At 41.7% G+C, this 24,670-nt stretch overlaps 2 protein-coding genes across 2 annotated transcripts in view; both read left to right on the top strand.

Moving 5' to 3' along the window:
• Positions 1-24,670, top strand: part of LOC126346894 (uncharacterized) — a 482,372-nt gene that overhangs the window by 388,290 nt on the left and 69,412 nt on the right. The window lies entirely within an intron of this gene.
• Positions 13,941-24,670, top strand: part of LOC126346910 (uncharacterized) — a 34,987-nt gene continuing 24,257 nt past the window's right edge. Inside the window, exon 1 of the mRNA XM_050002227.1 lies at positions 13,941-14,445. Within this exon, the coding sequence (XP_049858184.1) occupies position 14,445 (1 nt within the window). The 5' untranslated portion in view covers positions 13,941-14,444. The remainder of the gene's footprint in view (positions 14,446-24,670) is intronic.

Below are 24,670 nucleotides of genomic sequence, written 5' to 3' on the forward strand. Positions count from 1 at the left end.
GTACAGAAAATATTGTGGGGAAGGCGAATCAAAGACTGCGTTTTTTGGCAAAACACTTAGAAGATCCAACAGATCTGCTAAAGAGACAGTGTACGCTACATCTGTCCGTCCTCTTTTTAGAATACTGCAGATACGATTAACGGAATACATCTCGAAGGTTCAAAGACAATAGCACGTTTTGTATTGTCGAGAAATAGTGAGTGTGTGTCACAGATACGATACAGAATTTGGGTTTGACATCATTAAAACGTTGGAGTTTGTCGTTGCGGCGCGATTTCCTCACAAAATTTCTATTATCAACTTTCTCCACCGAATGCGAAAATAGTTTTTTGACACCAACCTACATAAGGGCAAACGGTCATCATACTGAAATAAGGGAAATCAGAGCTTGCACGGAAAGGTACAAGTGTTCGTTCGCTTGGAATAAGATAATTATTGTGAAGTGCCGGGCACTTCATTGTGGGTCCGAAAAGCACAATAAACTTGGGTTTTGGGGTTTTTCTCAGCTGTTTGGAAATCAAATAACGTAAGAGTTCTTCCAGCACTGTCATTCTTTACATACAAAGGGGAAGTTTCACATTGCACGCGAGCACTGAAATGTATTTTGACAGCTGCCGCTGTTCCTTTCAATATTCTACTTTCTTGCCTGATGAGGCACGTTTCGCTTGACGGCCACGCAGATGTGTTGGGAATAGTACTGTTGGTACTATGATAAGTTCCGATACGATACGCAAGACGATCGCGGAGGTACGTCCTAAACAGGTAAGTGGCACTTTTTTTTCTTTTTCAGAGTCGGTTTTCTTCATTCATACGAGAACGACGAAAGTTTGGGACAGCCTGCATCAATTAATCTACATTTCATGATGGGAGAGCCTTCATTGAGATGGGTAGTGTCACGAAGGGCATTTTGAAATAACTGAATGCCTATCTGTCGAAGAGGAACGAAAGTACGTTCTCAAGATGACTGCCAAGCAGTGCTATGGGTTTCCTGCTAAATAAACAGCGAATGGTAGTCACAGGGAGTTGCTCGCGGTCCTGGTTTGTAAAAATAAAATAATGAAAGACGCTTCCTAGCGAAGGTCATCACTTCGTATTTACCGAAAATTTCTTTCCATATAGCTAAATTTCCAAGTTATGGAAAGGCTCCCGCACTGGAAGACTATGTGGAAACAATGAGAATACAAAATGGTAAATTTTCTCAAGTGAGACTACTGCTGCGTATGCTGTTGTTCTTGTACACAAGCGTCTTCTTGTTTTCTGATCTTAGTTTCTCTGCCGGCCGTGATGGCCGAGCGGTTCTAGCCGCTTTAGTCCGGAACCGAGCGACTGCTACGGTTGCAGGTCCGAATCCTGCCTCGGGCATGGATGTGTGTGATGTCCTTAGGTTAGTTAGGTTTAAGTAGTTCTAAGTTCTACGGGACTGATGACCGCAGATGTTAAGTCCCATAGTGCTCAAGTGCTCAGAGCCATTTGAACCATTTAGTTTCTTTATTTTTTTTCGGGTAACTCTTTTTTTTTCCAAATGATCGAGAAAACAATTGCAACAGCGGCTTTACTTTCCTGTCGTCGATCAAGAATTTCAGTTTTGGACCTTGGTACGTGTGGGAGCAAAACGTGACAGTTTTGAAAACGTACATGGTATCGTGAAATTTGGAACGATAGCGTAGTGGCTGCCTTGGTGGCCGTGAAAGACATGGATGCTGTCTGAGATCCGGACTGCCTCCAGTTGCAGCTTGGCAGAAATTTTCATAGTCGACTATACGTCGCCAAATAGCAGGAAACGTCAGGCGTAGTCGTTACTGGCACTTTCGACTGCGTTAATGATCAAAATTTAATTCACCGTCATGAATATGAGCAAAAAATTGTCCTGCGGGTTGTGGCTAAACACAGCTAGACTCCCTATTTTTTGCGGTGTCAGAAATCGCGCGCACGTTAGTTAACAGATCTCCCATTACCCTATTACGAACTTTTTCGACGGTTACCTGTTTGGTAACTGTCTGGCTGGAGCGCGCTACGAATTTTTCAACTTACGCGGAAGATAACTGGTTTTAAATGCCAGTGTGTGTGTGTGGGGGGGGGGGGGGGGGGTCACATGAGTTTAATCCATGTCGCCTTGGATCTGTAAAACTGTGAATCACTCAAATTAAAATTTTCGATTGCTTCACGAAAATCGATCTCCTCAATTTTCTTATTCGCTCATTTTACTAACCACTTCGGATAGCTGTCAGTTAACATTAGTACGACGTGTTCATTCGAAAGGTTGCAGAAAAGTGTGCCTAATATTCAAGTTTACCAGAAAAATTGCTGACTATTTCGTAGAAATTTACACGACGTATCAACTCTCCACCTACGTAAAATGTATCAGAAATACCTCAACCGCATGTAGCAACGAATTACTGCTCCCTAAATAAGAAGGAAGCCCACATACTTCGTTGCTGAGTTCCGTAATTCAAGACAAAATCGTGCAACTGAAATTTCAAGGTAGTGATGTTACCGACAGAAGCCAGTCATTACATCGTCTATAACTATGGAGACATCTTTGCATTTGATACGTGTGTGCAGACCATCTTGGTCTATTTTGAGGGAATTTCACGTTTCTAGTTACAGTAGTTGTAGTAGTAGTAGTAGTAGTAGTAAGTTACTTTAATAAATGTTCCGTTCAATTATCACAGTGTATAGATTTTGTAAGCAGACAGACGTGATCGTTTATCTACGACCGCACGACCGTAATGGCCTCCAGGCTGTACGTCTGTTACCTAACACGTTTAAAGGGAGAAGACTGCCGTACCCTCCATCATTTTTTGCAGATCTATGACTTTTCCATACTCCCAAACGTAGCCTTCGGATTAATTGTTGTCTGTGGGTTCATCCATAAGAGGCATTTTAATTGCAGAGACCCTTCATCAGTGATTCATGGAATCCTGTAGAACCATTCTATAACGTATGGGGGCTTTGGAAAGGTATGGCGATTGGAAGCATGTGTAGAAGTGATTCGGCGAACGTTTGTCAAGGTCCGCTGAGCCGGCTAGCTTGTGGATGGTTTTTAGGCGGTTTTCCATCTGCCTCGGCGAATGCGGGCTGGTTCCCCTCCTGCCTCAGTTACATTATGTTGGCGATTGCTGCGCAAACAAGCTCTCAAACATAGGGGTTACACTCGTCTGGTGTGATACGTTCCCTTGGGGAGGGGGGGGGGGGGGGGGGGAGCGGTGGTCCACTGTGGGCCGTACCGCAGAATAACACTTGGTTCGGTGGGGGGCGGCGGAGGGGTGAAGTGCACTGGGGTAGTCGTGGGGTTCTGGACCACTGCGACTGCGGCGGGGACGGAGCCTCCCCTGTTAACATACAGCATTCACGTATTGATTCAACGTGCTTGTAACAAATCTAACATGAGGCCTCTAAATTGGCTCCTTTCGGGCTGCAGAGAATTCCATATACTCTAGGAGTGCTCAAATATTGGCCAGAGAAGTGTCTTTACACGACCTTTCCCTTCCGTACTACCCACTTTAAGTGCTTGTTCCACTTAGCATCACTTAGCAACTATATGCCTGGCTATTTAATTGATGTGAATGTGTGAAGCAGCACACCTATAATATTATATTTGAACATGACAGGATTGTTCTTCCCATTTATCTGCATTACCTTCCATTTTTCGACATATAGAGCAAGCTGCCAATCATCACAACGAATATAAATACTGTCAAGACATCCTGTATCCGTTTGCAGTCACCAAATATCGATACTTCCCTGTACACTTCCCTCTCTTCTGCCCTCCATCCATGTTACACAATATATCGTGCAAGAAAAAGATATGCTGTTTTGCACTATTGATACTTACTAAATCCGTCCTCCCAAGGAACTCTATTATATTCGAACTTACAATATGCTCAGAGTTCTGTAACTATGTGAAGGAAGATACTACAATAGATTGATTTCTATGCAGACATCAACAGATGGTGGTGGTTTGTGTTTAACGTCCCGTCCACAACGAGGTCATTAGAGACGGAGCACAAGCTCGGGTTAGGGAAGGATTGGGAAGGAAATCGGCCGTGCCCTTTCAAAGGATCCATCTCGACATTTACCTGAAACGATTTATGGAAATCACGGAAAACCTAAATCGGGATGGCCGGAGACGGGATTGAATCGTCGTCCTCCCGAATGCGAGTCCAGTGTGCTAACCACTGAGACATCAACAGAGCTCTATCCGGTAATCACGTGCAGGGTAGTTAAGCTGTTGCTACCCATGGGTTTTGTGCAACCCACGACTTCAAAAACCATACCCGAGATATACATATTCCCTCACTCGCTATGCACAAACTATTAGTCTTACAGAAAAAATGAACAGGACCTGTTTTTAGAAAATTTAATTTAGTACAATTCTGTGCTACTGTAGGTTTTCGCTTTGAAGGTTATTGTTGTACGTTTTTCTTCATAATTCAGGAGCTACGGCCTCTAGCGAATTGTATCTCAGTACAAAATTTAACTGCATTATACAGGGTGAGTCAGGAGCAAAGATACATGCATTGAGGGACGATAGCATTAGTGGTTCTGAATTTAAAAAAAAACTCCAATGGGCAAATGCAATGTTCCGAATGGTTTCCGAGATAGAACACACGTAATATCACTCTTGTACGATTTCTTGTATCACTCGAAACCAGCACCCTCCAGCGAAAACATATCGCAGTAGAAAATTACGTTCACTTTCCTACAAAAAAAAAAGACCCATTCATGTTTCTCTAGGACTTACAGTTTGCCCAAAGACAGGGCGAGGCTACTGAAAACGTGGCGCGACGCGCATGCGTTGTAGCTTAGCCCAATTTGAAGTAATTTTCCGACCTGATCGAACACAGGCGTTCTCTATCAAACCGTTCGTCTCAGCTTCCTACACTACCGTCGTACGTTGTGAACAATAACGATGTTGGAGTAACACAGAAAGTAAGTAACAAAGTATTATTACATATGTCTATCTCGAAAACCATTCACTGTTCCCATATGAAGTTGTTTGTTCAGAATAATTATACTGTCACCACTCACACCCAGTACCTTAACTCCTGGCTCACCCTGCATTTGTTACAAAAATGTCCTGTTCAATTTTCTGTAGGATTAATAGTTTGAGTGTAGTGAGCGACAGAATATGAAAACATCTCGTGTGGTTTTTGAAGGCATTGTGGCTTGCTTAAAACCTATAGGTAGCCTGTATAATACTTGTGAAACAAAATGGAAAAACATATGTTAGGGACATACCGAATGCATGTGTATGTACATGAAGTCTGACAATCCAGAGCTGAATGCAAAAGTCGTGCGGGGTGGCATAGACAGTAAACTCGCATCCGGGAGTATGAGGTTTCCAAATCCCTTCCGATCGTCCACATAAAGGCGTTCCGCATATTTCTAAAGCAATTAATGCAAACATTAAGATAATATCGGTCGATTTCCTGCCTATTCGCGTATGTGCTTCGTTTCTTATGTACTCAACGTCGACCGGGCGTTCACACGCTCCACTGGACGTTGCAACTACTAGCTGACTACACGATGATTTCTTTCTGTAATGCAACACTAGGACGTGTCTGCAGGGAAGATTCGTTTCCTTGAGGGCAGTGTGTCTCCCACATCCAGTATGAAAATTAACGTCGTTTTTCTCTTCTGGGTGTAACTGCCTTTGTGATATTGCAGTGTCAATCTATGTGCTGCTGACTAACATCCGCAAACACGTAATACAAGTACCAGGAAAGATAATAGAACCGCTGAATGTACAAGAAAATTTGCATTCTGCTAACATTTACATACTTTTAAAATTCGATGTCACGTTACTGCATAAACGCAGCTTAAAAAAACAACACTCGTAGGATTGTCTCTCCCACCCCCTCCCCACCCCATTTCTTCCCTTCAGGAGTTACTGCAGCGAGAATAATTACGGTACAGTAAATGGTTTTTTTTTATTTATTTTTTTTTTACGTGTTCGTATGCCATAACATCGATTCGAATGTTGTAAATAGGTGAACGGAACCAGCCTGCAAATTTTGTTATACTCACTGTTCCCATATGTTTCTAGGTCATTGTACTATTATACCTCTGCAGATGCTTGACAATAGCATGTAATCCGAAGTTGCAATGGAACAATAAAAAGTCACATCTAATATCGGAAAATGACGTCATTTAAAGAAATTTTAGAGGCTGTGGACACGCATTAGAATGACTCATTATGGACGTGCAAATTAATATTTTGCCTTATTGCAGAGCAACGAGAACTTTTTTTCGTGCCCTTGGATGACCGAGAACTTTGCCTTTCCAGCTCTTAATCCAGAACTGTAGCTCAGAGGGGGCCATGCATAGTTAAAATCATCCCCCTTGTAGGCCACGAGGGCTGTTTTGATTCCGTCGTGTATCACGCAATGGTAATTATATTGCCTGCGGAAAGCATTACGGATGCGGAGGTAGTGCACCACTGGAATCGATCGAAACTTCATCGGAGCAAAGCCAGCGAGACCAGTTAAAATACTCCCGTGTGGTATCGGTTGCATCCGCTTGCAAATGCACGGAATGTAAATTCTGACAGTGATCAACTAAATTTGCATTTTTTCCTCTTCAGTAGTTTGATAGACGGATTGCTTTAGATTATGACCCCGTCACGCGAGAACTGCCAAACGCACTCTGCAAATGGTATAAATGTAAATGGTCTCACTCCAGAATAAAAACAAAAATCGTAGAGCGATTACTAATAGTGTGAAGTCGATGGGTATCTCAGCGTTTTATTGTGTTCTTTGTCATTATATTAGCTCATCTGTAGTTGGTTTCACAGTCGAGTATCGAAAGAGGCTAACATTTTCGTTGGTGGAACAGCGTAGCGTAACCTGTAAGTCACCGAAGTTTCCATTACAAACCTTCATGACTGAAAATTAATGACACTAAAAATTGCATTTTTTTCTCGTTGCAACAGAGAAAACCATAAGAGCAGAAATACCACTGCGATAAGAGCAAAGATGCCAGTAAGGAATAATAAGAAGCAAGCTGATATCTCTGTAGGTTCGAATCCTACCTCGGGCATGGATGTGTGTGATGTCCTTAGGTTAGTTAGGTTTAAGTAGTTCAAAGTTCTAGGGGACTAACGACCTCAGTTAAGTCCCATAGTGCTCAGAGCCATTTGAACCATTTTAAAGTGTTACAGAATAAACTTAATCCCCCTACTGGGTGTTTAAATTCTAAAAATCTTTGGAATTTTAAATAATATAGGGTTTCGGTTACCACCCTAGCATCGGCGGAGATATTATCCACTCCTTGGTGATGGTTATTTGGAGTTTCACATTCCAACATGCGATCGCTTCATTCGATCCATGGTAAATTAATAGACAAGCTTAACAAAATTTAAAGCAATACTTCGTCCCAGATCTATTGTGACAACGGCAGAGGCAGAGTATTTAAACTAAATAATGGCTTACCTCAAGGATCTGTTCTGGCTCCCCATCTGTTCAGTGTGTACACACACGACGTACAGAATCATGTCCAGGAATATTAATTTATGCTGATAACAATTGTTTGGTGGCCCAGAGCACCAACATTTGTTACGCTTAAATCACATTATTCACTTTTATGGATGGCTTGGATGTATACGTCAAGAAATGGTGCCTCTCTGTCTAAATCCTCAAAAAACCGTTTTATCTGTATTTCACCAACGCAACAGACAAGCAAATTACAAACCCAAAAACCAAATTCGTAGGCCAAGCCTTCTTAGACTCCAGTACATCAAAATTCCTAGGAATAATACTGGAGAGAACGACAACATTTTCAGGTAGCATCTTTCGAATGTAGCTAAGGCTTCAGCCAAATCGAGAAATAAAATTTTTCAAAAACTTGCTGGTACCTCACGGGAATCTAACGCGCATGTTTCAGGAGCCACAGCCTCAGCCCTTAAATTTTATTGCTGGATACTGCTTTTCGACTTAAATCAATAACGCTCACACGAAGGAGATAGACATGCGAGTCAGTAAGACAGTGCGAACAATTACGTTGGTATGTATTGGAAGTACGAACACCCTGTGGCTTCCTATTCTCGGCAGTATCCCACCTCCAGTTCTAAGAAGATTAGATACTCTCCTAATGGTCTGGAACAATATTTAGAAAGACTCCTCAGCTAGCCATTCATCGACGTATTGCATACGCAGAACCACAACGCTTGAAATCAAGACAACCGTCACGGAGAACAACGACCAGCCTTCTTGAGTCCTTTTACAGGGTGCAACATTCATGGAAAATCCAGTGGAAGCAGTCATCTGTGCTCAACGAACATGTAGTTGAGAACCCTTTGAAACGTCCCCTTAGAAAAATAATACATGACTGTGCTTAAACTGACACACAGTATTTTTTAGCGCCACGCAATCTGACTTTCAATAATCCCTACAAAAGAATGGCCCTGACTAACATTAACCTATACCTTTCACAAATCACTTACCTCACAAAAATCTTGGTTACTCGAACTACTGCAATACAGCGAGCGCCACTACTGCCAGCTAAATAAAAGATTCAACTACGGAAGGCACTAACTACTGATAGGCATAGTTAGCGAATGAAAGATTTTAATAGAGAACAAACAATGTATTTACCTTAATAGTCATAATATATATAGCAGTTCATGACATCCAGTCTTACAAATTTCAAAACTCCGCCATCTCTCTCCCCACATCCACCACTGCTGGCGGCTCACCTCCAACTGCGCAACGCTACGCGCTGTTAACAGCCTACAGCACAACACTGCAATGGCAGACAACAATGCAAACTAGCCACAGACTGCACACAGCACAGCCAGTGATTTTCATATAGAGCGCTATGTGGCGTTACCCATATAAAAACCTAAACAGCCTACTACACCTTCTATGCGAATACAGTTATTAGATCTTTCCAGATGTCAGCGGAGAATTCGAACCGGACAAGGCAGATGTGGCTATCTAACGCACAAGTGAGAAGAGTCTAGTTCTGCCAATTCTGACCGTGGTGTCTCCTTACAGTCAGTCCAGCATATCGTTACTGACTGTCCCATTCGAGTGTACAAACGAACAACGGAGTTTCACCACGAATCGGTAGAAACGATTGAATGGTTCAGAGAATTAGATGTGTGAGTGTACACTCACGTCTAGAAATGTTGTATACACTTAATTGTTTTCATCATAAGGTAAGCAAAACCTTCCTAGTTTCAGATGCCGTAGGAGTACCCGTTGTCGAATAAACACATCAATGTAGGTCATTTTACCAAGCACTGTACTGCTGTCATTTGATGACATTACACGACCATATTTACCAACAGCCATAGTTATTCATTAGAGCGTAGGGGGGAGGTTAGAATATTGGCGCCCAAGGCACATCTTTTACACTTTATCAACAATTTGCGAGATAAAAAATTATAACAGCTGATTTAAGGCTACTCCTCGTGCAGCCAACTAGACTAACGGCTTTAAAGTATTAAATTTGTGATACTCAGAAAGTAGGCCAAGAAATCTTACTCAACAGCATTCTGCAAGTAGAACTTCCATCGTAACAGCGTTGCAGCTACGTCAAGGCTGGTTTCCCAGTCTTAATTCATTGTATTATCATTATTTCATCTCAGCAAAATTAGTGACTTTTTAAACAGCAATTTCGATACTTCAATCTATGTATTAGTGATTTCCTGGCTGACTAGAAAACTGTCACAGAAACGTAACGTTTGTATTTCTTAGCGTTACTGTATTTCTGGATCGTGGTTGGTAGTTTATAGTAGTTTCATTTTGCATACTAAAACGCAGCAGCTCTTTCTTTCCAGTTTTAATCACTTGCAAAGTATATAATTTTCTAAACGGAATATTGGCGAATGCTATTTTTCCCACCCGCCCACGCATCTTGATAAATTAGCTGTTCGTTGACTCGTAAGGTACCACCTCCACAAAGTTCATTGACTCGGTATGCTTACAGACATGCTCATCAGACGTCACTGCACCCCATCGATTGCTCCCCGCTGAGGAGAAACCATAAACGCAGGTATTGGAATTCTGACCACACTAAAAGGCCGTGTTGTCCATTGACTTGTCAGCTATGACTAGAGCAGTAAAAGCGTCCTGGCTGTATGTTAACACGGAGTATCGATTTTTTGCTTTACTGAAGTGATGCACAATCTCTACCTTCCGTATCTAGGAGTGTATATTTTCGTGTATGACAGGATAATTGTTGTATAAGGAGTAATACAAGTAACAGTATTAGTGTCATTATAGTTAGCGGTACTTGCTAATTTCGTAATAATGCATACGAGTTACCGATGGGCAATATAAAAACGAAAACCATAAATTAGTACTGAAACTGTTGTCTAATAGCAAGCCATCCAGTTCAACAAATAATAGCAGGCAACTTACTATGAGTTCAATAACTAATATTCAAGACAAATGTTCCTGCGTGGTATGCGTCATTTATACGACACATAATTAAATTCACGTACAGCTGCATACTTGCAGGTAAATAATTGACAGTGGAGGAACTCTCTTTGATCAAAGTCTCGACAAGAAAAGAGAGTTATATTTTGTTTTCTTAAATTCCAGGCTGGTCCCGGCGGAGGTTAGAGTCCTCCCTCGGGCATGGGTGTGTTTGTCCTTAGGATAATTTAGGTTAAGTAGTGTGTAAGCTTAGGGACTGATGACCTTAGTAGTTAAGTCCCATAAGATTTCGCACCCATTTTCTTAAATTTCAAATTTACGATAGTGTCGTGGAATTTGCAGAGTGATGCTGACAGTGTACGAGTCTGAATTTTTACCTTTTGGCGGATAGCCTTAGCTGATAGAGCTTCAACTGAGAAAATGATATTTCCAGACGCCATTCCAACTCTGTTTCCCTTTCAAATATTTCGGTCGTTTCCGTGTGTATTATATCTGTCACAGAGTTGCGTAAAACGCTACGGTTGCTAGCATAAGTAGAAGTTAACCAAGATATTTTGTCCCTATATTATTGTTTTCGTGTTACTATTGGGCTTAAATTGCCATGGGCAGCTGGTAATTACATCAGAGACTAACCTTAACGAATTTCAAATTTTTGTGTGAGATTTCTGTCAATAAATTTACAGCAATTATTATTTTTTGTCCAAATAATACTTTTCCCCTTCAATAAAGTTATCTCAAAATATTAAAGATGTGAATGGTCGATATTTTCAAACTTGGCAGTGATCGAAGTGATTGAAGTAAATAATAATACATAATAGACGCCACAACGTAGATAATCCATATTCTAATAAGTATTTAGCCCAAAGTACATGAAAAGGTGTCTGTACTATTTAGCAGTTACTATTATAATATGAGACAATATTCCGTTTTGACAGTGCAAAACGTAACAGCAAATTTTTTCTTCTACGGATCACATGTAGATCGTTTGTGGAAGACCACTTTCCACAAAAATATAGTATTTAATTCAAGTTCGCGATGTCGATCATGTATGATGATTAATGAGCGCTGATGCCAGAAGAAATGTTTATTGCCAGCATTTTGTCGGTGATGTGAATGACATTATGTAGTTCGCAGTGATTAGACTCCACAAGAGAGCCGTGGGTTCAACTGCAAACCAATCTCATATCTGTTGACGGTGTTCGATCTGCCAGATAGTGGCGTTAAATTCGGTACCTCACTCTCTGTGCGTTAGCACCAGGTTTTATCCTACTGATGGTTTCTTTCATTACTCACACTTAGCGACGGAAACGAGCGGAAATGCACAGTTTAAGAAAACCGCCATCGCTAAGACTTCTTGGGGTCCGTTAGTCAATAATAACGTTTAACATTTTTTTTATAAAAATGTCAGGTATACGCGTCTGTGTTTATGCTCATCTTAAGTAGCATCAAAATTGTTGAGCATGTTCTCATTTCAAGTCTATCAGCAAAAAAACCATCTTCATAGGAGCCAGGATGTATTCAGAAAAAAAACCTGTTAGCTGTAGTCTCATACTTTTGGCAGAGCGACGCAGTCATATGGTAATAACTGAAGTAATATCCAAACAAATTTTTAAAAAAGTATGAATCTATTGCAAAGACAAGTAACTAGATTTTAAAATTATGCAGTCTTTGTCGACCTGCTTCCTTTTCTCAAAAGTGCGAACAGTGAAAGCGCCTCCTTGCCGCGAAAAATCTTACGAAGCAGAGCAATTGCACCAAAGTGGACGAACAAAATATTAATCGGGGACCCGCATCGACTCTCCACAAATTCATGACTATGCAAAAGTTTCGGTAAGGCTTACTGGCCTCGTTGTAACCAAATTGGACACATTCACCCCTAAAAATTCGCATACGTAGCGTTAACCTGGAATAAATTGGTTCCTTGTACTCATGGCCACTCCTCTACCAATCCCCCCTCCTCTTTAACTATTTGATGACCTCAGGCCCAGAAGACTCATCGGCAACAGCGACGTTACGGTCGGCGTTGCTATATCACCGTAAGTTAACGTGTGTCACTGCTTGCAGTATATACATTGAGACAGTTTGATGATGACTACTGGCTGATCGAAAAAGGTATCTGCTTTTTGAAATAAGAACTAGTCTGACATAATTTCCATTGACATTATGTTGCTGTAGTAATGATCTTCAGTCCTGAGACTGGTTTGATGCAGCTCTCCATGCTACTCTATCCTGTGCAAGCTTCTTCATCTCCCAGTACTTACTGCAACCTACATCCTTCTGAATATGCATAGTGTCTTCATCTCTCGGCCTCCCTCTACGATTTTTGCCCTCTAATGCTAAATTTGTGATACCTTGATGCCTCAGAACATGTGCTACCAACCGATCCCTTCTTTCTGTCAAGTTGTGCCACATACTCCTCTGCTCCCCAGTTCTATTCAATACTTCATCATTAGTTATGTGATATACCCATCTAATCATCAGCATTCTTCTGTAGCACCACATTTCGAAAGCTTCTACCCTCTTCTTGTCCGAATTATTTATCGTCCATGTTTCACTTCTACACTCCATACAAATATGTTCAGAAACTACTTCCTGACACTTAACTCGATGTTAACAAATTTGTCTTCTTCAGAAACGCTTTCCTTGCCATTGCCAGTATACATTTTATATCCTCTCTACTTCGACCATCATCAGTTGTTTTGCTCCCCAAATAGCAAAACTCCTTTACTGCTTTAATCGTCTCATTTCCTAATGTAATTCCCGCAGCATCACCCGACTTAATTCGACTACATTCCATTATCCTCGTTTTGCTTTTGCTGATGTTCATCTTATATCCTCCTTTCAAGACACTGTCCATTCCGTTCAACTGCTCTTCCAAGTCCTTTGCTGTCTCTGACAGAAATACAATGTCATCGGCGAACCTCAAAGTTTTTATTTCTTCTCCATGGGTTTTAATACCTACTCCGAATTTTTCTTTTGTTTCCTTTACTGCTTGCTCAATATACAGATTGAATAACATCGGGCATAGGCTACAACCCTGTCTCACTCCCTTCCCAACGGCTGCTTCCCTTTCATACCCCTCGACTGTTATAACTGCCATCTGCTTTCTGTACAAATCATAAATAGCCTTTCGCTCCCTGTATTTTACCCCTGCCACCTTTAGAATTTGAAAGAGATTATTCCAGTCAACATTGTCAAAAGCTTTCTCTAAGTCTACAAATGCTAAAAACGGGGGTTTGCCTTTCCTTTATCTTTCTTCTAAGATATTTTATAAACTTTAGTAACTATGATTACCGATGACGTTTCGTACGACGTGTGTGTGTTTGTGTGTGTGTGTGTGTGTGTGTGTGTGTGTATATAGCAGCCGTGGTTGTGTGGAGGGCTTGTAGCGAGGGTGGTGTGGCTAACGGGCCAGACCCAGGTCACCTACTTCCCGCTTGCGCCCGCCGCGTCTTCTGGGGGCCCTCGCCCTTGCGCTACGTCACGTGGCGTCCCCCCACCGCCGCTGCCCTAGGTCTTCCCCCACTCCCGGCTGCGGCCCTCTTTTCTGCCTTCACTGGAGCGGGAACTTCTTATTAAGCAACTGCACCGCTCCGCTACTTGACCGGGCGTCGCATCACGGAATGAACTCTGTCATTGGCCGCCGCACGTCACCTCGTCCGTTTCCTGCCCACGCTAATCATCGCACTAGGGACCGTCTAGTTGGCGCCAAGTGCGGTACTACGAAAGCTCGGGACCACCGTGAGACGCAACGGCAACTTTACCACCGAGGACCGGAGAGCGCACCGGCAGCGATGTGACTGACGTCAAGCTGCAGTGACGACACAGCACGGCGCAGCCTGTAATCAGGAGGTCGGCAGCGATAAAAGCCCGCCCGCCCTCCCACACCGACTGCGGGCTCAGCTCGGCGCTTGTTTGGTCGCCCGCTGCCAGCAGAAAGTCTGAAGTGCAAAGACTGCGGCGGCGGCACGGCGTGTCAGCAGTTGCGAGCGCCGATAGCGCCGTATCATACCCACCGTGGAACGCTAGGCGTCCGCTGGCCGCGAGCGCTGGATTAAAAGTAAGTGCATTATCGTCGGCGAGAATCTTATCTCTCCGAACTTTAAATCGTAGATGTACACAAGTTAAGACGGTTGCTTGGATTGTTGAATTACTTGCTACTCTCCGGTTTTGTTGTGGCATTGTTGCGCAATTCTTGTATAGAAGGGTCTATCGTACACAGGCACATTGTAGCTTGAAGTCATCTCCGGCAAATGTGTTAGCTTTACTGGACTCAACAAAGAAATCACAGGACTTTCTTTTTTTCTTTTTAAGCTAGCGTCGTTTCAATGCAGAACGTTTATTGTGACTTCAACATAGGTAAGCAAGCAGTTGTCATACGAACCCAGTTTCTCGGAATATGTACATACGTACAAACTTAAGGTTTCTTTTATTGCTTTAATTTCCGCGTGTTTCATTTAACTAGGAAGTGTATCTTGTTAGGTAAATACTTAAACAAAACTCACACCTTTTGATTTTAGAAACTGTTACACTGTACACCATATCGGCTATGGCGAATTGCACGGAAAATTAAATTTCACAAGCCGCTCTCTCCCACTCCTTTAGCCAAAATTAACGAACTTAAATCACAGGAAACCACAGGCGTAGCACTTTGAATAAAACAATCCGTAATAAAGCATCGCGCTGGTTAGTCAAACTGTCAATTTGATGATCGATGGTTTTACTTCAATAAAATTTTTAAAAAAGTTACGTTAATGAAATTGTCTCATTTGCCTAAAAATTTAAAACCTTTGTTTATGTAATTAGTCAATTCTTTTGTTTACATAACTGAAAAGAAATAATTCTCGTGGTCGGGTTTTACGGTCTTGTAGAATTTTTTAAAGGACATCATGTCTGCTGTTGACTATAGGAATCACTTACTTCACATTTGCAATTTCGGCCTTCGGGCCATTATCAAGTGGTACTGCAAAAACAAAAATATATAAAAATGAAGCACAATGTGTATATACAGAGATGCACAAATTTGTCATGTAGACAGTATTATGTCCGTACAATTCTGTACATAAACTTTCTGCTTCTTGTTTATATTTTAGCTGTTGCAATATCACTTGATGATAGCCCCAAGGCCGAAATTCCAACTGTGAAATAAATAATTTCTGGAGTCAGCGACCCGTATGACATGCTTCATAAAAAGAGAGAATTTGTAAATCGAACACGCTAAAAAATAATACAGATACAAAGTTCTTCGGATTAGATAGGGATCCACGCTTGCATGGTAAACTTAATTAAACAGGGAGGTTTAAGATTATATGATTATAAGTAACGGAATTATGAAAAATACAGGAAAAATGTAGAGAGATCTAATGCATAACACTTCAGCTACGTAATATGACAAAATCCAAGCAGCCTCTGAAATTGTGTATCGTAATCATAATGCAGCTGATTTCAAACAGATTAATATTAAAGTATGTAAATATGGGTGTTCATTATTCGTTTTCTACGTATATTATTTGTAAATCTTTCATTCAATATAGTTTCATTTTAGTATATAAGAAAGATATTTTTAGTTGTATTTTTAGTCTATAGATCAGACAGTAGTAATGAAGATTACGGGAAATTTCGTACGTGTAATGTAAGTACAGTGTGAGCTGTAACTTACGGCAGAATAATGCCGTCACTTGTTTCAAACTCGACTATAGCGTTTCTGCAAATATGCTTTTTTAAACATTAATGCTAATGACCCGATACCTATTACTTACAAGCACCTTTAGAATTGTTTCCTAATTAAAGCCAATGAGTTAATGTCTCTTGCACACAGCGCCTTTGGGAGTGATAACTGTTTCCTAACCGCATGTTTACGATGGAAGTTCTGCAATGTGTCTGCTGCCACATATCGCCCAATTTTTCAGTTAAGTCTGACGCAGTCAGCTTATTTGTCAATTTTATCTTCATAAATATGAAAGATTGCAGGGTTACACCAAAGACACTTTTTCTCAAAAACCACTATATTTCCGTGTATCTCACCCTCATGAAAAACTCGTTTCTCAACATAAACTCAATTGCAAACAGTGTTTTCGTTATTTGTTTTACCAAAAGTTCCCATCTGAAACCGCTCCACTTTAATGTTTCTTACTACAAGATTATGAAATGGCTGCATCAAGTTACAAATAATGGTTTAACATAGCCGCTGTCTTCTGCCTCTCGCCGTGCCGCCATTGACATATCGGAAAAATTCAATAGTCTTTGTCACCAGCAGATACATCTACAGAGTTTGAAACAAGTGCATGGCATTACTCTTTACCAATATTTTCTTAAGTCTGCTGTCGTATTTTTCTTAATAATGAGTACCCGTTTCGTTCAAATTTCGAACATTTTCAACCCTATTCAAACAAATGAAAAATATGCTGAATTTCAAGCTAGGTAAATTAAACTCAAACCCACATACGGTAACTATAAAACGGTAAGATACCAACTGTAGTTCTATGTGCTGTGTACAGCTCCCATGTCATTGTTGTAGATAATGAACGTCTACTTACAGAACTCCACTGTGTGATGTATGGCAGCGAAACTAGATAGATGTGCTGATTCGTCAATTTGAAATTAATTTACGCCGGAAAAAAGAAGTTACAGTTTTGATCACCAGTGAAACTCTAGGTCTGTGACTGCAGGGAAAGCGTATGTAAATGTTTACATATGTAATGGATTAGGAATTGGACATGAGCAAAAAAGGGCAAACAAATGAGAAAGGCATTATGATGATTTCATTATTACCCGTCGCTTACACAATTTGTTCAATACGGATACCGGAGAGGTCAACGAGATTCTGCATCCATAATACGACGTGGTCAACAGATGCTCGCAGCAGTTCCAGTGGAATCTGAGCAACGTGTAAGTGTATCCTGACCTTCAGTTCATGTAGAGACCGTATTTGTCCGTGGCAAAGATGTTCTTTTAGATATCCCCACAGCCAAAAAGTGATTTTGCAGGTCATGCATGTGGATAACAAAGGGAGGTAATACATTTATGGAAGGTTACATTAAGCAGAGATTTCACTGGGCGATCCACACGAGATGTTGCCCCCAGTGGTTTCCGCACAGTTGCGCTCTTGCGAAGCGGAAATTCCTTGCTGTACAAGGAGGCCTCGATAGCGTGCAGAACTGAGGATACGCCTGTCAGGCCCATTGTTTCGTATTCACCTGTAGTGCGAAATGTGCTTCGTCACACCACAGAATATTATCCGGCCTCGTGTCATTAACTTCGATTCGTGCCAGAAACCGAAGAGCAAATTCAGAATGTTGCTGCGGGTTATGAGGTTTGCGACGCTGCACCGTCTGTGCCTTGTATGGGTACCAGTGTAAAAAGAGACCGCAAAACTTTCTGTACTGTTTACCATGAGATGAACAATTCTTGCAACACTGCTCGAGCAGTTGCACTACACGGGACACGTGCTGCATGGTCAGTTACATCAACAGCAACTTAAGCAATAATTTCCTCCGCGAGACGACGCCATCCTCTTCCAGGTGTCACACCAAGTTCACTCGTGTTCCATCATCATCATCTTTAAACCATTTAATAACATAGAGACTCTCGTCAGACCTTCCACTCGCAGATATTTTTTCACTGCAGCCCTTTAGCTGCTGCTACTAACGTAAAATAATTTCAATAACAGGGCACGCCTCTCTTCTCGATAGCCACACTGTTGATTCAAGTTATGGCTTTTCAGATGTCAGCGCGGAAGTCGCATGGTCATCCAAATATTTCACGTCAAATTTGCACCTGGTGTCGACAATGGGGACTAATTTGTTTCTAGAGTAAATCTGTTCAGCATTAACGCGTTGGCGTATCTTCAAAGTTTCGCTGCCGTAATATATCTGCAGCCCATTCTGGGTCTCCGTGAGTTGCTGCATTTCAGTAATAACCAAACGGTCCAATAGAACGCCGGCCGCGGTGGTCTAGGCGAGCAGTCCGGAACCGTGCGACTGCTACGGTCGCAGGTTCGAATCCTGCCTCGGGCATGGATGTGTGTGATGTCTTTAGGTTAGTTAGGTTTAAGTAGTTCTAAGTTCTAGGGGACTAATGACCACAGCAGTTGAGTCCCATAGTGCTCAGAGCCATTTGAACCATTTTCCAATACATAGTCAGTAATTATGAAAGGGTGTGTTCAAGAATGTTGGAAGGTGCCGTCCTCTGTATATACTAAATCAGAATGATAAAACCATTGCGTTAAGTCGTTTATCATCGTGATGTCCCACAATGAAATGGCGACACCTCGTAACATACTCGGCCACACGCGTTTGTGATTCTTGACTTCGTAATATAGCAGATAAGTGACTTACGGGAGCTGCGCACAACACACACAATTCACGGGTTTCTGTAAATGCAGTTGCTCTCGTACACATATTTATATTCGTCATAAGCATGTTTGAGATATGCAATGTGAGATAAAACTGAGGATATCTATCATTTGTTTTAAGAGGCCCGAAGCCATCCGAAATTTGAACGAAACCAGTACATATTTATAACAACAAATGTGACAGTAGAGTGCAATAAAATGTTTCAATATTAATCGGTTGTCGCGGATGTATCTCAGCTTGAAATAATGTCCAATTAATTATTATTTTCAGTTAACCAGTAATACGGAACTGTTTCAGTTGCTGCATTTCAATTACAAACAAGGAATTACCCGTAGTTATTACTTGTGCTTTGATGTTCTGTTCGTCAGATGTGGTAACGTTCGGTGAGCAGGTGAGCTGACCGCGTGCTTGGGGTGAGGTGTGCAGCCAGCATTTCCGTGCACTTGCTGCCGCATCTCTCTGTGCTATTCAGGGTTAATGAGGAAGTGCTCAAGTGGCCATCTCATTCCGGATACAGCGCCGGTATTCAACTGTGAAATTGCCTGGCCACCGCGGTGTGTGTGCGTTTGATGCAGGAACACGTGCAGCCGCCAGCGGTTCTGGTCTCTGCGCTTGCAGAAGTTTCTGGCAAACACTGTGCAGCTATGCCCGCCGGCCGAAGTCCACAGACCGACGCAACACTTTTGCTCTTACCCTCAGAGTAATAGACACATAAAACTGGTGAAATAAAACGCTGTACGAATTCTACGTTCTGTGTTGAAAGGGACAAGTATGGGAGTGTCAAGAATTATTACACGTCACCGCCCTCGTAATGTGGTCATTCGATTGTCGATTTGAATGTAACACTGCCGGAACTGCAATCCGTTTTCCAGTACTTAGTTATCGTATTATCGCAGTAGTGGCTGGCGTGCTGGGATTATTTTTGGCTGTGCCACTTACCGAGACCAATCGCAAGCTGATAGATTTCGGCCTTCCGCGAAATCAGTGCGCGCGACCGCAAATATTAATTCTATCCTATTCTCTAGACGAGTCGGTGATGAAAGGGAGCATTCCTACTCAGGATGGAGAAACGATCCAGTGTCTCTTTCACACAGGACGCATTTGCGACGTTCTTTATTCTCACACATGTTACTTCTTGTTTGCTAAGCAGTTTGTTTTTGTTACTATTTGGAAAATTACTATGTAATTATTCATTGCGGAAAATTTGTATCTATAGTTTAGAATCTGCTACACGTGCTGCTGCACCAAAAAATTTCGGTTAGGTGGTCTAATTTGTAAGTTTCCGCTCAGTGTCACTCTCAGAAAGTCTTCATTCTTACTACTGGCAGATACGTTCAGGGCGATTTTGGCAGAATATGTGGCACAAATGATTAATAATACAAAATATGCTACACAGAAAATAACGGAATGTGTACGTAACTTCTGCTTCATCTTCACTAAAGTGTTGACTTTTTGGCGAAGCTGCATACAGGGCGTTTCAAAAGTGATGGCCAATATTCATGGATGTAACAAAAACGCATACTTTAAGACCTATGAGACACTCTTGATCTTAAATATTGTGAAATAAATCTTTTCAACTGCAAGCTGTTTGCTTTCCATATTTTGGGAAGTGTTAGTATGGACCAAAACAAGAAAAAAAAGTCCAATAAACATGTACTCTAAAATTCGTACCTTCAAAGTTAGAGCACTTGTTCATTAGAAGAGCTGTGTTTCAAAGTACCGAAGATGAACAGGTGCGCCTAGCTGTTAAGGTATGCATTTTAGAGCACATTTTACTGGTCATTTTTTGTGTTTTGTACCATACTACCACTTCCCAAAATACGGAAAGCAAAGAGCTTGCAGTAGAAGAGATTTGTTTCACAGTATCAAAGATCTGGAACTACTTGTAGCTCTTAAGATATGCGTTTTAGAGCCCACGTTTACTTGACTTCGTTTCGAATGATCATTCCTGTTATATCCCTGAATATTGACCATCACTTCAGACACCCTGTATACCGCGCAACAATTAAAGTGTTTCCCCAGTTTCTAGTAAACCCTCTTAAAACTGGTTTTATATTGTCTTCCTTTTCTTCTTCTCATGTGCGAATCCTCTCATCACTAAATACACATGTAACGTCTTCGATCATCTGTTTGACATATTCTAGTCTTTTTCCTCTAAAAATGTTCGTCCTCTAATGTTGGAACGCCTTAGCAGATGCCTCATTAAACAGTTTCATGTTCTAGTACGCGCTGTCCGTGTACTGCTTCTCTCGCTTATTTTTCCTAATGCTTTCGATTTTTTGCTACTCATCTGTTCATCTAATGCAGGTTGTAAAAGGTTCAGTGACTGGACTATTATCAACGCGGACAAAAGGCTCCAAGAAGCGACACACTGTGTTAAGCTGGAGCAGATCTTTCCCCTGTGGGCATTCGAAGATGGTGTGCATAGATCCTTTGATAGCACTGACAGTACAGTGGAACAATAATCATAATTATTTCTCACAATATACGAGGAAATTTAACACAGAAGCATGCGATGTTGGTTCAAGAACAAAGATCAGCTACCGCGAGGAGAAAATGTGTTCATAATTGCTTTGAACACTTCAGGACGTAAAGAAGAAAAAAACAGAGAAACCTTGACACTGCACCATGTTTGTATTAATCATCAAAATATGAAACAACAACCAACACTGAACAAGTGCATCAAATGTTGTCATGAAATGGCAGACGGCCTCTGAGACTCTCGTCACTTAAAATAATCAGCAAGGACAATGTAAACGACGTCATTCACAACGATACGACCGAGGAGGAGAGCTGGCTCTTATTGACTAACCAACTTAAGGCAGTTTGGATGAACCTTGACAGAGATTTTATTTACGCTTGTGACTAAGAGCAAACTTTTCTGCTAAACAACACAACGGGGAACCAGATCTGAAGTAGGACAGACAACCCTGACGGTCTCAGAGCGTACCATGTGCTTTACATTTAGAAGAACATGAAAACAATCGCAGCAGCAATGCTGTGATTTAATTCAAAAGATGCCTTTGCTCAGAACTTCCGTCATCTTCGTAAATATTTCCAAAAGTAAACTGGGGCCAACTCAACATTCTTTGAACATATATAAAAATATCATGTGCGTATCTTCTGTTTCTTATGTTTTATGAGATAACTCACTGACCTTTAACGACGAGCATTATGTTAAAGTCCCTCTGTGGCACCATATCTGAAATGGTTCTTACAGAGTGACAATTATTGAACTACATGAAAAGAAAACGTAAATTAGTTATAAACTGTGGCGTGCACACATTTTATTCGACACGTAAACCCCACTGCAGATATTTAGATTTAGATTATGGTGTGTTCGATATGCTCGTCATCGTTGACGATGATTGGGCGCAGACGAATAGCGACATTGTGCATAACCCGCTGGAGTGTCGGAACATTGATGTTATTAATGACCACCTGAATGGCTGTTTTCAGCTCAGCAATAGTTTAGGGGTTATTGCTGTGCACATTGTCTTTAATATAGTTCTGCAAAAAGGAGTCGCATGTTTTCAGATCCAGAAAATATGGCGACCAAAGGAGGCGCGTGCTAATGGCCTCTGGGTAACCCAGAGTCAGAATGCGATCCCCAAGAGTGCTCCTCCAGGATATCAAACACACTCCTGCTTCGATGGAGTCAAACCTCGTCTTGCATGAACCACATTTAGTCGAAATCAGGAACCGCGCTGCTGCTACGGTCTCAGGATCGAATCTTGCCTCGGGTATGGATGCGTGTGATGTCCTTAAGTTAGTTAGGTTTAAGTAGTTCTAAGTCTAGGGGACTGATGACCTCAGAAGTTAAGTCCCATAGTGCTCAGAGCCAGCCATTTGAACCATTTTCGAAATCAGGGTCACTTTGGATAATGGGATGAAATCATCCACTAAAACCTTCGTGTACCGTTCGGTAGCCTCCGTGTCATCAAGGAATATCGCGCCGTTTATTCCATTACTGGATATTGCAGACCACACAGTCACCCGTTGAGGGCGAAGAGACTTCTCGACCACGAAACGTGGATCCCCCAAATGCGGCAGTTTTGTAACTGACGTACGAATCCAAATGAAAGAGGACTTCGTTGCTAAAGCGTACTAATTCACTTCATGCCCCGCGGCCAGTAGTGCAGCTTGAACGTCCTAACGCAAACCCTTCAGAAGTTACGACGATTTTATTTCATATAGCTCAGTAATTGTCACCCAGTATATTAGTTCTGTCTGATTTACCAAGAGCCAAGCTTCACTTCCATACGATATTAACATACTCTTTCTGGAAATTCTTTCTAAGTCATATTTGACTATTTGATAGCACTGGAACTCTTCTTGTATGAAATTATTTTCGACTACATTAATCTTATTCTGAAGACTCATTACATTTCTCCATCCTAGATATCGGAAATGATGTTATTCTTCTACTGTCGATGTTATTGAAGTCGTTGTTCTTCATCACTTTCTTCTTAGTTCTGTTTATCCGTAGTAAGTAAATTTAGAACTGTAAAAAGTTTGTTAAATGTTAGAGAAACATGTATTTTAGAATTCCTGTTCCTAAATGAACTATCCACCTTTGACTTTTTCAGGCTTAGGAACCTCGGAATGCGGTAATCGTGATTTCAATTCGAGCAGCAGTAAGTGCTTTTACGTTTGCCCACCGTTGTGCAATGTGGCACCGTGGACTCTCGTATTATTTTTGTCAGTAGTTCTTCCTTTCTTGTGTACATTGGTGGATACTGTAAACAGGGAAATAAGGAAAATATTTCGTTACGGGTTTTCAGGAAAGCTATTTTTCGAAGCAAATGAACTGACCAGCAGTAAAACTTCATAGCTATTTGAAGTTGTTAAAGTATTTCCAAACGTCCGTCATGTGCTGCGTCCGCTGGCTGATCGTCGCAGAAGTCTTTCACAAACAACGCCGGTAATGCTTATGGCCGACTGTATACATATTTTACGTCACTAGAAGCTGCTTCGCGAACATCACAGCACGAAGTTATTTACACAGCACCGGGTGCACTCCAATCTTATGCAAAAGTCATACCTATCTGCAGTATTGGGGGTGACTGCATTCTAGTTATTCTCGGTGATTCAGAAAACATCACGGTATTTCTTAAAATAACATTCTATGTGCAACAGACGAAAGTGAGTCGTAGGATGTGGACGCGTATGGTATCATTGCGCTCGTCTGATCAGTCTCGTTTACATTACACACCGTCCAGTCACATTAATGTGACCACATGTTAAAAGCATAAATAATAAAGCTTTGTATCACAGACCGCTGCGAGATGTACAAGAAGTGTGTCACTGAGCTCCTGGAACGTACCGACAGGGATGTGGACCACTGCTGACTCCAGTCCCGTGGCCAGCGGGGCTAGGTTCCTCGGTTGAGGATCCATGCCACGAGTAGCCCGATCGAAACGGTCCTATAGATTGTCGATTGGATTTAATCGGCGGAGTTCGGTCGACAGGGGGGGGGGGGGGGTGCGATAAACGCATCCTGGTGCTGTTCCAACTGAATATGTGGGCTGCGAGCTGTGTGGCACGTCGCATTGTCCTGCTGGTATATGCCATCGTGCCGAGGAAAAATTAACTGCATGTAATGGTGGGCGTGGTGTCCAAGGATAGATGCGTACATGTGTCGATCCACTGTCTCTTCTAAAATGACATCACCCAGGGAAGTCCACGAAAACATTTCGCAGACAGACTGTAACGATCCCTCCTCTGTCCTTGACCCTTCGGACGACGAACTATTTTGAACAATTACTTCATGAGTCCACTCGAAGCGTAAATGTTTGCGAAAGCATACTTGACCTTTTAGCAAAAAGTAATCCTGGACAAATAGTGAGTATTGTGACGAATACAGAGATTGGCGACTACAAGGCAGTTGCTGCTAGGCTGAATACCGTAACACCTACACCCATCAAAAAG

This window comes from Schistocerca gregaria, chromosome 1 (genome assembly GCF_023897955.1).
Source record: "Schistocerca gregaria isolate iqSchGreg1 chromosome 1, iqSchGreg1.2, whole genome shotgun sequence".
In the NCBI taxonomy this organism is placed as follows: domain Eukaryota; kingdom Metazoa; phylum Arthropoda; class Insecta; order Orthoptera; family Acrididae; genus Schistocerca; species Schistocerca gregaria.